Below are 17902 nucleotides of genomic sequence, written 5' to 3'. Positions count from 1 at the left end.
CTTGGAGTTCCAGGTGATTCAGATTTTCTCCTTTATATTTTTCTGTATTTTTTAACTTTCTACAGTGATTCTATATTCCTCCTGTATGTCAGGAAAAAAATACCAAAAAAAAAAAAAAAAATTCCTGCTTTAAGGATTGCCTCTCCCCAAACCTTTCCAGATGCTTTATCCTAGGTGAGAATCGTTTACTCTGGACCCCCCAAGCATCTCACCTGTGCCTCCATCACAGCCCTTATTATTCTGCATGGTCAGCATTGCCTTGTTCTTCTTCCAATCCTCGGTGCCTAGTTCAGTCACCAGCGTATAGTAGGCTTGTCTACTGAATACATTAATAAGTTAATAAATGAATAAGTGAATGACTGAGAGATCCTGTATTACCTGACCAACTCTGGACTTTAAAATTTTTCCTAGTCATAGATGAGTTCATATCTATTAGGACAAAGGTGATCCTTTAAGGCCAAGATGGTTTTCCAAAGCTCAAGAATCCAAGAAATCTGGCAACCTCACTGATATAGAAACCTAAAACTTGTTTGAAATATTTCTGTATTCCTGATCCAAACTCCTTGCTCATCCTTGTGTTAATCTTTAGAAATGTACTTGGAAGTACGACAGCCTTGGGATCTAATGGATTACAGCTGGGAAAGTTGTAATTTGTCCTCACCTACTGCTTAACAAGCCACCTCCACAGCCACGTTCCATTGACATATTATGTCCTTTCTGGTTTGTTTCTTATTAATATAAAGCTGATGGTTCACCTACAGAACAGCAAGGGTTGCGGGGAAGGGCTAGTGATCATCCTAAATACTTAGCTCACTTCTTTACTGTGATTTCAGGGGTCCAAGAAAGCCCTCTTGAATCCCAACCATTCTCCCATTTCTTCACTAACTCCTTTCATTCCCGTAATATGGGAACAAAGCCTTCATTCCAAGATAAAGCTGACCCTATACACTTACTTCCAGGAAAGAGACATGGGCTAACAGCCCTACCAAGATTTAAACAGCATCCCACAGACCCTGAAAGGAGAGGCCCTGCAGAGACCAGGAAGGGAAGTTTGGAGAACTTAAGTCCAGCCTTGACCAGTCCCAGTTTTGCCCAGAGCTTGCCTAGCTTTCAGACTAGATGCAGGCTATTTAACGTTGGAATCGTTGGGTTGGGATTTCTCTAAGGCCTAAATAACGTGGCTCCTGGTTCGCTCTCCCCTTCCCCTCTACTGTGGAGAATGAGACTGAGCAGGCTGATGAGAGACGCGTAGCTGGGAACAGCACAAATGCAAAAGAGGACTTGCAAAGGGGAAAGTGTGTTTTCTGTTTTAAGAAACCTGCTGACATAGGGAATGCTCCTGTTTTTCTGTAGAAATGCTGCCTTCAGTGGACAAAATTCAGCCACAATCAAGCTAATTGAATGCACAAATGGAATATTTTTCCAGGGCACCTCCAATTTAATGCTTGATGAAATCGTGTCTTTCGCATATATTTACAAAAGCTTTTCTTCATCCAGAAATGTCTGTTAAAATTGCTTATAGATGCTGAGATAGCAAATCACTCTTCTAATGTAATGAGATAAGTCATCTCTATAAACTTTGCTTGCTCAAATGTACTCGCATAGAAGAAATCAGGCTACAGGCTTTTTTCAATAAATAGAATGAACAACTAGAACTTGATGGCTATAGCATGTTCTGCCTCATTGCTAAGGGATGTTTAAAATTGCTCCCTCTCTCTCTCTCTTGCAGCGGAGTTTTCATTTTGGTAGTTGATGGAAAAAGGAGGTCAGATAAACTAATGTGGATAAGAAGGCAAAGCCGTTTGTCAAAACGTGGGGAGAGGCCTGGAGACTGGAGTCATTTAAAGACTAAAAATTGATTTAAAAGATTTCTGTCCTCAAATCATTTTTCTTGCTAAATGCAGCCACTTTGTGAGCCTGGTTTCCCCTGCTCTAGCTATCTTTACTAATAATTTACGCCACAGGAACTTCACATACTGGGAAGATTTATATGCATAGTCATTGGTGCATAGCCCAGTAAGATGGGTCCAAAGATCAAGAGTCTGTGGAAAAGACAAGGTTTAGCCACCTGTTTCTAAGTAAGATTTGTCTTCCAACTCTAATCTGGAAGACAACAATGTGAAAAAAAGGCTTAGTAGGCCATCTCACACACACCTAGGGTCACCATATAGGGCTGTCATGTATGGCCGCTCAGGTTGTGCACTGCATAAGTCCGGGGGACATAACCATTCACATAGGCTACAATGTGAAGGGTGCCGTCTGGAGCTGTGCAATGTGACAGTCCTGTCCTGCTCCACCACACAGGTCAGGGAGAAAAAAAATCGTACCTTCTTGTTCACAATCATAGTTTAATAAGTTTCCATGACTAAACTACATGCATTTAACTCCTCAAAGAATACAAAGTTCTTATTATCAGCTGCCATTGTTAAAGCCTGCCCCATTCCCTTTTCCTTCTCTTTACAAAGTAAAATTGGGAGAACAGTCAAATCTCCAGATGGTTCTTTACTTCAAGAAACGGTTTGGAGACTTCCCTGGTAACGCAGTGGTTAGGAGTCCACTGCGTCTCCAATGCAGGGGGCCCGGGTTCGATCCCTGGTCAGGGAACTAGATCCCACACGCATGCTGCAACTAAGGAGCCCGCCTGCTGCAACTAAGACCCGGCGCAACCAAATAAATAATTTAATTAAAAAAAAAAAAAAGAAATGGTTTGGACAGCTTGACTGTGGAGGACAAGCTGGAATCCAGAATATGAGGCCAAATTCCAAGTGCCCTTTCTGTCAGTTTTGGAAAACACTAGACAGCCATTGTTCCATTCAGAGGAGACAGCAGGCAGCATTTGGAATGCTTCTCCGGGGGCCTTCCTTTTGCCAATCTGCCTTTTGGATTTTCCCTCACGCCTGCTGGAGGGTCCAGACCAGCCAGACCAGTGGCCAGGCTACCCTGGCCAGGGCGGGAGCAGGAGCCTGCCCACACACTGGCTGCCCAGCCCTGCCTTCTCTTTCCACCACCTTTCCCTCTGCTGCATGAAACGCATTGTGTGGTGGAAAGAAACAGCCTGAATACTTCGTGATCTGAAACACTGCTCCTGACAGCCTCTGCTCAGCCCGATCAGTTTTGTTTTTTTTTTTCCATGGCCGCGCCATGCGGTGTGCAGTATCTTAGTTCCCCAACCAGGGATCGAACCTGTGCCCCCTGCATTGGGAGCACGGAGTCTTAACCACTGGACTGCCAAGGAAGTCGCATAGCCCAATCAGTTCTGAGGTCAACACCAGAATGTGGGGGGAAGCAGAAATTCCCCGCTTCTTATGCAGTTCCTTGAACTCTGCCCCAAGCACAGGGAAAAGTATATTCTGGGACCGGAGGCATCACATCTAATATGCATAGGAAGAGACATTTGAGAAAACACATTATTTTTGCCTAACTTGCATTTTAAAGAGTATCTCAGTGGCTTTACAGGCACTTTATGGGCCTAGTGACTTAAGAGCCATGTTCCACCTGAGTTTCTACAGCAAGTTTGCCAAAGGTCAAAACAGCAAATCAATCAGTCCACAGATGTATATCTTTTGGTTATCGTGGTGCTGTTTTCATTGGATTTGAAGGCTGAAAGTGGGGCAGGTGTTCTCCATTCTCCAGACTCCCCACTTCTGTCCAACCAGCCCATTTCACACCTGCATTTCCACTACCTGCCTAGTCCCTGCAGACCACTAAGTGCGTCCAACATCAGCCAGGTGTCAAGAATTAGTGACTGGGGGCTTCCCTGGTGGCGCAGTGGTTAAGAATCCGCCTGCCAGTGCAGGGGACCCGGGTTCGAGCCCTGGTCCGGGAAGATCTCACATGCCGCAGAGCAACCAAGCCCGTGCGCCACAACTACTGAGCCTGCGCTCTAGACCCTGCGAGCCACAACTACTGAAGCCCACGCGCCTAGAGCCCGTGCTCCGCAACAAGAGAAGCCACCGCAATGAAAAGCCCACGCACCGCAACAAACAGTAGCCCCCGCTCGCCACAACTAGAGAAAGCCCACACGCAGCAACGAAGACCCAATGCAGCCAAAAATAAACAAATAAATAAATAAATTTATAAAAAAAAGAATTAGTGACTGACACAGCATCCTTTACGAGGAGGAAATGTAGTGTAAGAATTTGGGGATCGTCATCAACACCGCCCCAGCCCTACCCCCGGCTTAGGGGAGGTACCTGTATGAGCAAGCCATCCGCAGGGTCCTGGGTTAGAAGCCAATGAACAGCACCTTCACCTTGTGAGCGGAGACAGGTACATCAACACACACACCTGCTTAGTACACAGCCTATCCATGGAAGGAAGGACCAGAAACCACGTGACTCCAGGAAGGCCACCCCCCCCCCACTCCCTCCCCCACTGGCTGGTTGGGAAGAGAGTGGGAGGGAGATGTAATTTTCACTGCACAGACTCTGTGTGCCTTTTGAAATGTGAACCAGGTGTATGAATTACCTTTATCAGAACCATAAGAATGCTCGTGGAGAGCTTCCTCCCAGCTGTAACACTTCCCCTTAGATATTAGGGCATGGCTCAGATGTTTTCTTCTCTGGGTCATCTTTCTCAATCCTCCCAGGCAAAGCCAAATCGCTTTCTTCTCTGTGTGCCCGTCTACTTTTGTTACACCGCCTGTACAAGGATGCTGTAGCCTGACTCTGACAGGTGAGCCCTCGAGGCTGGGGCAGGATGTTACTTATTTCTATAATTCTTACGGGAATACTTGCAACATTTGCTAAATGGAGTCTACCACACCATCCTCCCCTTTTCCCAGTTTGAGGCCCCTGCAGCTTGTTTTCACCTAACTTACCTGTATAAAGATGAGCAGATGAAGGGGTCATTCTGGGATTTTTTCCCCCCATAGGTACTATCATCCCCTGGGCAACAGAACCTTCTATTATAATGAAAATGTACTCTGCCTGTGCTGTCCAGTACACTAGGTGCTAACCACACGTGGCTATTGAGTATCTGAAATGTGGATAGCTTGACTGAGGAACTGACCTTTTAATTATTTCGTTTAAATAAATTTAAATGTAAATAGCCGCATCTGGATAGCAGCTACCATATCGGACAGCTCCTTTCTAGAGCTTTCTTTCTCAAGGGGACAGCCTTACCAGCCAAACAATACAACCCTTAACCATGTTTGATTTTGAAACAATTAAATTGAGAGCAAGGTCAACGAAGTACTTGTTCCTAAAGTAAAAATTCAGTTTATTCATCTGTTGACGACACAGTACTCAAAAGGCAAAGTGTTTCACATCATAGATTTCATTTCCAATTCCTTGGAATGTTCACTTCTTTGATTGTAAAGAGAGACTAGACCGGAAAGCCAGGTAATGCTTAGGCAACTAAACTAAGGATGGAGCAGGTAGGGTGGGCAGCACTAACGCCATCCTCCCAGGGATGGGCACAAAGGGGGTGTTAGCCACAAGCTGATTGTGTAGAACTGTTAGCTGGGAGTGCAGAGCAGCCGTCCTGGACCCTCGGGCCATTGCGGGCTTCAGTCATCCCCACCACACAGGTACAGCAGCGCTTTCTGGTAGTCACCCTTGGTGTCTTGCTATAAGTGGCCAAGGAGAAAAAAGAAATTCAGGATCAGGAGAAAGACCCACACTCTGCAGAAACACACAAGCAGGCCCACGGCACATGGAGCCTCTGTGGGACCTGCCCAGACACACCCAAACCATCAGAGGACCCTCAGGGATCGTGGCCCAGGGGAGATTACTGCCACAAGGGTAGAGAGAACACAGGGTCCTGGGAATTAACATGGTAAGTGACCAGAGGACAGAACCCAGTCTGCTCCTCCTGCACTGAGGTCCTGCAAACACCACCCCTTTTCTCCCTGGCCCGCATCCTTCCAGAGAAGACACATGAGGCACCTTCCTGCCTGACTGTGTTGTTTCGTGGACTCTTAAGGTCACGTGGGAATAAGCTGATGAGCTAAGGAAATAATTACTGAGTCTAAATGCTCCCTGAATTTTAAACATATGCCCCAGTAAACCTAGTTATAGCAAACCCAGCTCTAAATTCATCCCTGGTAACCACTGACACGCCTCTGAAATTTTTAGGATCTTTCAGAAAGAGGGGTTTGCAACATCTGTCTGAATTAAACACAGTGGGAGGGACCACAGTGAACGCAATTGCTCCTTATATACGAACACTCCATCCCTCGAAAACAGGGACAGGCTAAATGGGAGTTCTGAGTGAGGAAATGTTGCCAGGCTCATCACAGAGGAGTTTCAAGAAATGGAAATATAATGAAATGTAGATTAGATTGATCTAGGTCTTTTCAGGATGTCGGCAAGTCTTGCAGGATCACTGTCATGAGCACCAACTGTCACCACAGAACAGGTGTGGGAAATATGAAATATTCGCCTGATTCTGTAAGATTCCAGGGCAAATCCTAATAGCACTTTCAAAATAAATCCCTGATATTTGATGACTAGCATCTCTTCCCCGGGGAGTTAGAAAAACAGAAAACCGCCATTCTGCCATTGTTCTGACAGGCACCTGCCCAGGACTCCCAGCCCTCTGATGGTCAGGTGGGGCCTTACCTGAATGTAGTAGTACAGGGACTTGCCGTACTTTTTCTTGAATTCACATCTAATTTTCATCATGTCCACTTCACTGCGGGAGATCATGATTCTGATCAGGACCTTGTCGCGAGTGCCCTTGCCCTGAAAGTCAAATTTACGCGCCAAGTTACAATTCGCTGACAATGTTAATCATTAAAAAAGAGTCTAGTGAGTTCTCCTGCACATGGAACTGATGTGGGTTCCTGATGCCGCCCTCTAAGAGACTGCAAAGATAACAGCAAAACTGCTCCCTTAAGAACAATGAGCGCCTTGGAATTCCAAACACACCAGCATGAAATCGGCACAAAGCCCCCATGCTGTACATTCAGTAAACGTGAACTGAGCGCTAACCGCTGCAAGGCTCAGGTCAGGAAGTGCGCGAGTTTACGTACGTTAACACAAAGCTCCTGGCTCTCGGGGGCTTAGAGAGCACGGGCTACCACGCTCACCGTGGCTCTGTGCCATTTTGAATGGTACAAGCAATAAGGACCACTGAAGTTTACATCCTGAACCTCAGACCAGAGAACGGGCCATACCTGACATGGAACCTGAGGGGAGACGGGACAAGGGGGTGACCCAGGAAGCAGCGGCAAGGGCCTGGAAGCCATAAAGCACAAGGCACATCTAAGGCATGGAAAAGGGGATGGGACTGTGGGAAGAGACAGTCCATTTAAGGGAAAATTGCAGGGCTGGCTTTGGAGTCAGACAGACCCAAGTTCAAGTTTGGCTATGTAACCTCAAGCAAGCTGAAGCTTTCCAAGCTCCATTCTCCTCATCTAGAAAGAAAATAGTCACACAAGCCTCACAGGTTTTTTGGTAATGATTTAAGATAAAGTAAGTAGCACTAATGCCTACTGCCTAGTGGTTGCTTAATAACCTCTCTTCCTTGTTTGTCCTTACTCTGGGATACCAGGAGGGAATCACTGAGAAATCTGAACAGGAATCTGACATGATCACCATCTGGCATTTTCTCTCTCCCGTAGCACTTTGCTTTCTACCTGTACACAAACACGTGTTCAAGTAGTTGGGAGAAACAGAAGACAGATTTGTGCTTTTCTCACCTGTCACGTAAAAGCAGAGCTGACTAGTGTGTTCCTGCACCTAGACAGTGGGGTCCCTTCCTCCATCCGCTAGTCAGGAGACTTAGTCTGGGGCACAAAGGAAGAAAAAGCCTAGTGTGGAAACATGGACCTCTCGGCCAGTTGCCCTTACCTTCATGGAGTCGTACAGTCTGTCAGCAAAATACAGGGGCTTGTTCTGAATGCACTGGACTGTGGAGAGAAGAAAAGGGTCAGTAACTCCTCTCTCCTCCACCAGTGGCGGGTGAAGCCCTGACCTGGGGCACCACCAGATAACCAGACATAACAGGAATGGGCTCTGCAAAACGGGAAACGCTCAGGGAAAACCAGGAATCCTCTGAATCAGCCCACTGTGCTTTTTTCCTTTTTAATTTTTTTTTTAAATAAATTTATATATTATTTATTTATTTTTGGCTGCACTGGGTCTTTATTGCTGCAGGCGGGCTTCCTCTAGTTGCGGCGAGCGGGGGCCACTCTTCGTTGCGGTATGCGGGCTTCTCATTGCAGTGGCTTCTCTTTGTTGCAGAGCATGGGCTCTAGGCCCGCGGGCTTCAGTAGTTGTGGCACACGGGCTTAGCTGCTCCGCGGCACGTGGGATCTTCCCGGACCAGGGCTCGAACCCGTGTCCCCTGCATTGGCAAGCGGATTCTTAACCACTGCGCCACCAGGGAAGCCCATCACTGTGCTCTTAAACCAGGAGACTCTGAGCGACACAGAAACCCAAATGGATGTGTGAGTTCCCCCAAAGGACAGAGCCCTTTCTCTGGTTATCTTATTCCTCCTGGGCAACGCTCCATTCTACCAACGTAAGCCCTTCCTCAGTTCCGTATCTTAAATTCATATGGTAAAGATTATGAAACTACCCAAATCATGTAAAGAAGCCATGCCTCCTAAAGCCACTTGAATTAACAGGATGGCCATTTGTTACTTCTGCTTCAGCACAGCTAGCTGACTGAAAGCTGATGTCCACTAGGGATGGGGGGTCCACACCTGCTTACCTAGGTTCAGGAAAGCGTTTTCCAGGTCTCCTTTAACCTCCTTCTTGATGCTCTCCAGCATGTCATAAGGGCTGTAGCTCTTGTACCTTTCAAATACTAAAGAAAAGCAACAGATAATTATTATAACAGAGCCACTAGTCAAAGCTATCAATGGTTACCCACACGGTTATGCATCACACACACACAAAAAAAGATGATGACGATCATAGCGTCCTAGAGGGTTAGGGATTGCCATGCAGACCGGAGCTGACACTGTACCAGTTGCCCTGGGACAGCCAAACCATGCACCTGTCCTAAATGGCACTGCCCCAGCCACATATTTTGACCATCTTCATCTCTCCGGCGTGGAACCCACTTTATCTGGGCCACGAGAAACAGGACATAGCACCCAACCAAGTCCATTACTTCAACAGATATGGCAAGATAAAATGATCCAGACGAGAAGAGGCAGCACAGCAAAGCACCAAACATGAAAAGTATTTAGGGGAAAAAAACGATCCAAAATGGGAAAGAAGTATGAATGGACTTGGTGAGGAAAAATGGGTGAGATTAGGGGGTACAAAGCAGGGAGTGTACTCTGTTCTGGCAGACTTGAGCCCCAGCACAGACACCCAGCTGGCCCACTTGAGAGGGCCCTCCGTTGTGGCCCTGGGGCTCTAAGACCTCCCCAGCACAGCACTTGCCTTTCTGGAGGTGGCACACACTCCGCTCGGTCATGATGCTTATCCACTTGGGAACATCAGTCCCTCTCCTCTTCACGCCAGCATCATAGAGATCCTACGAGCACAACCGGCCACGAAAGTTAATTCCACAATCCAGAGCAAGGTCATTAAAAACCTGTCATGCACAAAACCCCGAAACCTATATGTTCAGAATGCCAAATGAGAAAGGACGATTGCACTGCAGACACAGGAAAAATGTGCTATTTAGGTCAAAAGTCTTAAGAGCAGTCTTCCTGAAGCAGAGACATATAGCATGACAGTAGGTTGTTCGTGAGGGTGATGCTGTAGACATCTCCTTCCCTGAACACCGAAGGGATGACCAAGAACCTCTACTCATATACAGAAGGACAAGCCAATGCGCATAAGCACATCCAGCTCTCCTCCACTGGGCACGTTCAATAGCACATAAACTAATGGTCTTCTACTAAAGACAGCTACAAGTCACGTACCCACCCCCAGACTTCTTAGAGACTCCGGAAATGATGGAACTGAAAAAAAAAAAAAAAGCTGGTCCAATCACATTTTCAGTTTCTAGAAAATTTAGGGGCTATAAGTAATGCTAAGAATGGCAGGGAAGGAGGGAGAAAGGCTTATGCAAGAGCCGATACTTATTCAGTGACCATCCACTATCTGGGAGTTGCAAAACCCTTTTTCTAGGGACTTCCCTGGTGGCGCAGTGGTTAAGAATCCGCCTGCCAATGCAGGGGATACGGGTTCAAGCCCTGGTCTGGGAAGATCCCACATGCCGCGGAGCAACTAAGCCCGGGAGCCACAACTACTGAGCCTGCACTCTGGAGCCTGGGAGCCAAAACTACTGAAGCCCGCGCGCCTAGAGACCGTGCTCCGCAACAAGAGAAGCCCCCGCTCACCGCAACTAGAGAAAGCCCGTGCAGCAAAGAAGACCCAACGCAGCCAAAAATAAATAAATAAATTTAATAATAAATAAATTTAAAAAATCCTTTTCTACCTCCTGCTAAGTGGGCAATGTGAAATATACTGAATTTTAAAACTAAAATGGATTAAAATTAATTTTGTTCTTCAGCTCTTATGAAATACTTCGAGACAGCTGTCGACCCTCTGGGAAAGGCATGTAGTTCACAGTGATCTGAATCAGCTTCACAAATAGTTCTGGGTGATTATGGAACGAGAACCAGCAGAAGTTCTATTCAGCCAGAAAAGAAGGAAGGGCCTCTGCCTCTCTCACCTCTTCCCCCACCACCAAGGGCAGTAAGCCCTTCTGTCCCTGCCTGTGCCTCTACCATCTCCTTCCACTGTTCTGTGTTGTGAATTCCATTAGTGTGTGTTTGTAGTGATGCTGTCAGGCCCTCAGATGATGCACCCCTGGTCAACATTTTGTCTCCAACCTCATGAGAAGTCCTGAGCCACTTCCCAGTTCCTGACCCACAGAAACTGAGAGATAATAAGTGCTTGTTGTTCTAAGCCACTGAGTTTGGAGGTAATTTGTTATGCAGGATAGATAACTATACAGACTATCCAGAGACTAGGAAACAAAAGCTCAAACACCAAGAAGCTTGGCACTGACCCGGGCATCTTGGTCAATCAGTTCATAATCAATGACAGAGCCATCCTCTGCTCTTCGACCCTACAGGAAAAAAAAAAAAAAAATTAAGAACATCAAATATATTTCTTTGTACATTTTAAAACTGAAAATGTTATTTTCTCCCCAACTCATGTAAGCCACTATTTACTGAATAAACACCCTCCTGAAATTTTTCTTCACTTAAAAGTCTAGGTTAAAAAAAAAAAAGTCTAGGTTAAAAAAAAAAAAGTCTAGGTAAGACCAAGGATTGTTACAATAATTGAGGCAGTGAAGTGGGGGCTATACCCTCTTGTTACCCAATTCTGGGCTAAGCACCTTACAGAATCCACCCTCCTCCCCCTAAAAAAGTTAATGATATTTAGCTCCTTCCTTCAGAGAGCTCACAGCCCAGATGGAGAAATACGCATGGAATAAATGGTAAAACAAAACAGTATCTGTGGCTCTAAGTAGACGTGAAATGCAAAAGAAGGCAGAAATCTGTCAGGCAGAATCGTCAGCAAAGTCTGTGGACAATGGGGTACAGCTGAGGTAAACCGCAAAGGATGCGTCAGATGAGGCTGGTAATGGGGAGCAGGAGAAGCCATTCCACACAGGAGGAACGGCACAGGGGAGTGATGTGCCGCCCAGCTGAAGAGAAGGTGAGCGGGAGGGAAGCCTAGCGAGGAAGACTAAGTTAGGCAGGGCCAGGGTACAGAAGACACTTAAAGGCAGTTGAGAGTTTGGATTTGATGCAGCAGAAATGTCTGTTGATCAGGAGTTTGGTGCAAGTGGATTTCAAAAAGATGGGTGGGTGGCAGTATGCAGGGCACGTGGTAGAGAAGAGAGCTGGGGAGGGCGGTACGGAGCTGTTATGGTGATGGAGAGGTGCGTGGGCAGGATACAGCATGCCCATCGACCATTTGTCATCAGGGTTCCCAGGGAAAATTCCTCTTCCCTCGCCCAGCTCATACATATTAAACCGCACTCGGGTCAGAACTCAGACTCAAGAAGGAAATGCCTTTCATCTACATCAATGTGTTAACATTAGCAAACAAGCAAAGACCTCTCCAGGGAAACCACTACCTGGGCAAACCGTCTCCTAAGAAATGAAAGCAGGTGAAAGAAACAAGAGGGTCACTTCCCACTGGGTCCTATGTGACCACAGATAGGGGCAAAATGACCTTCCCCAAGTCACAGTGAGGGCTGGCACATAAATCCAGGCCAGGAGCTGAGAGCCGCTTCTTCCTCCTCTGGCCCCAAAGTCCACCTGACCATACGGTTCTGCAGGATAAGAAATCCTATTATACAAAAATGACAACTCTGCAGTGACAGTGCAAACCCACTGTCGAAAATGCAGCTGGAATTTCTGATGCAGGCACAGAGGATTGAGTTAATTCGTTCCCAAGTATAAAATGAGGCATGCAACTTGCCTTGGGAGGAAGCAAGGACAAAGAAATAAACCGGAAACCAACCTTCGATAGGGCGACCATCAGCTTGCGGAAGTCACCAGATGTGTCAGAAACAATATCCTTCTCCAGATCAGTCTTGTACACTTGGAAAACAAAACAACACATCTGGTTTGATGCTTCCTGCCTGTGCAGCCAGCCAGCCACCAGCCCCACTTATCCCCTGCCCACTAAGCCTCTAAAAAGCAGAAACAGCTGTGGCAGCATGGATGTACCCACTCAAACGAGGTGGATTCTCTAGAATGATTTTTACCCTCATAAAATCAGAACCAGTGTTATTATCAGTGACAAGGGACACACAGAGCAGGATCAGACCAGGGATCCTCAAGCTCACCTTTGATCAGTGACTTCCTGGGTAGCTAAAATACTGGTTCCCAAACTTCTTGACTATACTTATTTGGATCATCAAAAAATTTGGAGGACTATACAAACACACACATACACAGCTGTGGTTTATTATCTACTGATCGAGAAAATGCACAATGGCAAAAACTAGTAAGAATTAAAGAGTACTTTTCAATGAATTTGTACTTTATTATTCAAAATAGCATCTATGTTTAAATGTAGTGGTACCACATACACATGTAAGCTACATCATTTACTCCACCCGGGTCTCCTACACTGCTTGGTGCACAGAGGTCCATGTGCCTCTTGCAACAGTGATCCGCAGTCAAGAGCTGGGAACCTTCTCAGCAGAAACTGGACAGCACCCATTCCAAGAAATCCATGTAAAATACTTCCTACTTCTCCCCATCAGATCTTTTTTTTCTTTTTTGTTTGTTTTCCCTGCTTTCGCTCCTGTATATCCTTTTGTATTAGTTCTAGGGGAATATAATCATCAAAACCCAGGCCATCAGGAGATGGAGGAGAGGGACCTGGAACAGAGCAAACCCCTGGACGGTCCAGATGGCATGCATTTCTCCACAAGTAATCCAGGCACCCTATCCTGAACACCAGCCCAGCAGGCCAGGATGGGGGTCACAGAAACAGGGCTGAGAGGGTGCACCACAGAACTAGGGCTACTCACTTTCCTTGTAGACTCTGTTGATTTCCTGCAGCTCCTGGTTGGTCCTGGAGCAGATGATCTCAATGAGGGAGTCCTCATCGGTCCCCAGCCCCTGCGAACCAGGCATTGCAGCCATCAGCAGGGAAAGCCCTCCAGGCCATTAGCCCACTTCCCTGATCTCATTCAGGTAAACTACACACACAGATTGGGTGTGTAGCACGTCCCTTCCTGCATTTCTCCTGAGGGATCTGTACTGCATTCCTCAGCACAAGGTAAAGTTATATTCTATTCCTTTAAAAAAATGCTTCATCAAAATAAAAGATGGTTTAACTGACATGTTTTTTTAGCTCAACTATATTAAAAAAATTTTTTTTCCACTATATATAAATATATAGTGAAATGGGAAGAGACAGCAATGGAATACACCAAAATGTTAAAAGTGGTTGCCTTTTGGTGATGGGTTTATAAAATGAATAACTTTATCGTCTCCCTATGTTTCTTTATTTTTCAACTTCTCTAATAATCAGCCATTACTTTAATGGATGAGAAATAATTTTCTTTATTATACAATTCTGCTCAGAAATTTAAAACAAAGGAATATAGAGATTTTATGCTGTCATTTGCAGCCAGCATCGTTAGATTGGAGTAAGTCTTTTACGAGGGAAAGATATAGATAAGATAAAATTTTTAGCTTTACCTCTTTGAAATGTAAAATTGGGTTAATGTTAAAAATTTCATTCTTGTACTTCCATTTTTGCTTGATTGTGATGCACTCTTCAGGCATTTTAGAGAAGCAAAAGGAAATAATGAAGTGCCAAATAAACCTAGACACCAACACTTTATTAAGGAATAAGAATTTGATGGGTGATGTATTCAAATTTAATATACACACTTTTGAGCTGGCATGCCAGAGAGCTTGAAAGGACCCAATGAACCTTGTATTTCAAAGCTGGCTTCATGATCAAAGTCAAGATTTAATAATCAGGATTCTCTAATACTTGTCTTTCCGAGTATGGAAATATCACTTTGAACTAAGTAGAATTACAACTGTTTAAAATGTAAATCAATTATAAGGTGTTAATACAATAAGAAACTTACTTATCCACATGAAAAGTGTGTCAGCTATTAATTAAACTTATTAGAGTTTATATGCCCCTAAAAAAGTAGTTTATATAAGCTAAGTCTCATGTTTGGTAATTGCAATCATTGTTGCTTTTGTTGTGGTCATCCATGTACAATGCTTGGTGTCAGTCTATTTATCTCTTGTAAAAATAAAATACAGTGTGTGTGAAAAAAAAAAAAAAAAAAAAAAAAAAAAAGGAACCCTGTACCCATTAGTAGTCATTCCCTGTTCTCGCTCCTGCCAGCTCCTGACAAACACTAATCTATTCTCTGTCTCTGTAGATTTGCCTATTCTGGACATTTCATATTAATGGAATCATACAATATGTCGCCTATTACATCTGGCTTCTTTCAATTAGCATAATATTTTCAAGTTTTGTACATGTTGTAGTATTTAACAATATATAATTCCTTTTTCCCCTCAGCTTTATTGAGACGTAATTGACAAATAAAATTACATATATTTAAAGTGTAAAAAAAAAAAAAAAAAAAAAAAGTTAATTTTGAATTTTATTCCTCATCTAATCTGAGCCAAGGCCTCTTCTCCCAGAGTTTTTAATCATGATTTGTAGAGGTGCTGGCAAAGCCAAAATTTCTTCCCTTCTTAGCTTCTTCCCTTCTTAGCAAAATTTCTTCCCTTCTTCTTCCCTTCTTAGCAAAAGGTCTACACAACATTCTATACAGATATTATAAAGAGATTACCAAGCATCTTCAAATATTTTAGGGGGCAGTTTTTCAATCTCAAGGATATATAATAAATATAGTCTAAAAATAACTCATGCATTGGAAGAAATGCTATATCCTGACACTGTTGAAACGTGAAACAGGTATAGCAATAGAAGATTTGTTTTCTTTCATCACTGATATACCCATGTTAATATCAGAGAATTCTAATAGTATTTTTTCTCTATATTTAAAGGTGACCTTGGCAATTTCAAACTTGGCCCAAGCTCTCCACAGACTGTCCACAGTTCCCATCACAAGGGCAACGTCTACTGTAACATATGGCAGATACTGCCACTGGTATTGCCAGAAGTCAAAACAGATTTTTTTTAAAGCATAGTTCAGTTAATGTCACTCCAAGCTTTATGGATTTCAGAAGGGTACTCAGCTGTGATAGCTAATGGAAGAGCTGGCACAAGGTCAAAGATCTAGCAGTCAAAGCACCTTTCATTGGGCCCAATTACATAGATTACAATGGTGACTGACAGCTCAAACAGGTCCGTTTCAAGTCACTAATACCTAGTAATAGATACTTATAAAATTGCACAAATCACAACTCAATGAATTCTTGGCAAAAATAAGATAAACTGATCTGAAGTGATGATGGTCAGAAGAAACCTAGGAGAGGCCAGCTCATTCATGGCTCCAAAGGTCCCAAGACTGAGTGTTTTCAGTGTTCTTTTTATTAAACAGGATCATTAAGTGTTGTTGACATTTTATCATTCTGTCCAATATAGCCTACTTAGAAAACTCAGAGCAAGTCTGCTCAAATAAACTGAGCACAGCTTGGGCCAAGCTGGAAAACTGATTTCAGAGCAAATCTTTCAGCAGCCCTGAGCTATCAACTTCTGGGCCCTGGAAATACCCGGTGGGAAGCTGCCTCCCTCTCAAGGTGCTCTGTGGGGGAAGGGATGACAACTGAACTGTGACATTAGCTGGTGACAGACTTACAGCTCCATCTCTCCATAATTCAGAAATGGTGGCATCACAGAAAATGCACTCGGACTTCGGAAAAAAAATCAGAACTACAGCTTTCCCTCCACTCTGAGGCTTTACCCAGTTTTACCAGCAGAGGGCAGTGTCAGATTATTCAAAGTGTTGCAGGCACACTTCCGAAAAGGGTTCCGTGCTTTGCCATTAAACATGCACTTATGTTTATATATCTATTACATTTATATAATACTCGATGTTTTACGTACACACAAAATTCAGGGGAACCTACGACCTGGAATTTTTACTATCTAATTTAACCTAAAAATCCATGTTCAAAATAACTTTGCAAAATACAAACAAAAGACAGTAGCATGTGCCTTGATACTTTGAACAAAACACAGGAACCATTCACGATCTGAAATCACCCTTTATGTGCACTGTGATGTTCTGATTTTGCCCAAAATTTGAATCAAACAATGGGACCAGCAAGGAGAAGGTCAGAAGAAACAACCAAAATGGCATACGCAGATTTTTGTTAAGCTTCACTTAACAAAAGCTATGAGTTTTACTTTTGCCTTAATATCATAACAAATCTTTTTTAAAGAGGAAGTGTAATCAAGGAAGTAGTTTTTCCAAATGGTATTCCAATTGCCCAGGTGCCAAGCAGTAGCAGCTGGTAACTGACTTCTCTGCATCATGAAATTTCTTTACAGTCTTAAAAAAAGTAATGGAAATATTTTTGGTACAAATCCTGAGCCTTATAGCTTCAGTTCATTCCCAAAAAATGATTCCAAATGAGAATTCAACATAACTGAAAATCACCTAATTACACTCAGGAAGCCGTAATTCACAAATATTAATGGCAGATTTGACAGAGATTGCATCTCACACGTGTTTACCTTCATGGAGGCTTTCAGCTCCGAAGCGTCATACTGAGCAGGTGTTTTCAATAGGCCCAAAATCACTGTCTCCAGGTGGCCGGACAAGGCTGACTTCAGTGCTGATGCAAGTTCCTTCAGAAAAACAGGCAACAACATGGAAAACTTGGTCGGTAACCAATATTCCCTTTAAAACTAGTAAGACAAAAATAGAGGCATGTGTTTGTAAAGCAGGTTGTGATTCTTTGACAACTCTGGGGTGTTCGGTCAAAGTATCAACCGCATTCCCTTTGGCAGACCCAAAGGTCAGAAATGGAAAGATCAGACTTTCCTCCGCTAAAATCCAAGCTGATTTTGCCCTCTCGTCCAGTCAGTAAAAGGAAACCAGAGCAGCATGCAATGCCTCAGAAAGCTATGAGTGAATGCAGTTTACAATACGCTTACACTCGCACGTGGTAACAGCCTATGGAAGACAGGGCACTTTCTAGGGTCAAGGCCCCTGCTAAGAAGGAGGTGATCAAAGTGGGGAGCCTCCAAGGAAGCAGAACCCTCGCGGCCTGCTGGTATCCTCCTGTGAAAGGTTTTGTGCAGCTGTGCCAGAGGTGGCTCCAGAAAGTCTCCAGGTGGAACCAGAGGCCCCCACTTGGCTAGAAGTGATCTCATGAAGCTTTCCTACGCAAAACACTTCACCTAAGACTGAGAGAACCTCTACTTTCCATACCAAACTGGAATGGTATTATCAAGATGGTGGGGACTAAAGCCCTCCCCATTCACCCCTGGGCTTCCCTGCTGTATATTGTTTCTTAAAGGTTCCCACTGTTACCATTAAAATCCACTGACAGATTTCAAGT

The 17902-nt window shown here is 44.3% G+C and overlaps 1 protein-coding gene across 1 annotated transcript in view; it reads right to left on the bottom strand.

Moving 5' to 3' along the window:
- Nucleotides 1–5196: 5196 nt before the first annotated feature.
- The window catches only part of ANXA2 (annexin A2), a 45217-nt gene continuing 32511 nt past the window's right edge, over nucleotides 5197–17902 (bottom strand). Inside the window, exons 5-13 of the mRNA XM_061182055.1 lie at nucleotides 17073–17186; nucleotides 13417–13507; nucleotides 12396–12475; nucleotides 10927–10986; nucleotides 9345–9438; nucleotides 8662–8757; nucleotides 7797–7855; nucleotides 6564–6686; nucleotides 5197–5569 (exon numbers count right to left, since the gene is read on the bottom strand). Of these exons, the coding sequence (XP_061038038.1) occupies nucleotides 5510–5569; nucleotides 6564–6686; nucleotides 7797–7855; nucleotides 8662–8757; nucleotides 9345–9438; nucleotides 10927–10986; nucleotides 12396–12475; nucleotides 13417–13507; nucleotides 17073–17186 (777 nt within the window). The 3' untranslated portion in view covers nucleotides 5197–5509. The remainder of the gene's footprint in view (nucleotides 5570–6563; nucleotides 6687–7796; nucleotides 7856–8661; nucleotides 8758–9344; nucleotides 9439–10926; nucleotides 10987–12395; nucleotides 12476–13416; nucleotides 13508–17072; nucleotides 17187–17902) is intronic.

Source organism: Eubalaena glacialis, chromosome 2, assembly GCF_028564815.1.
Source record: "Eubalaena glacialis isolate mEubGla1 chromosome 2, mEubGla1.1.hap2.+ XY, whole genome shotgun sequence".
NCBI lineage: Eukaryota > Metazoa > Chordata > Mammalia > Artiodactyla > Balaenidae > Eubalaena > Eubalaena glacialis.
The sequence above is the reverse complement of the archived record's forward strand: the minus strand, read 5'-3'. Positions and strand labels throughout refer to the sequence as shown.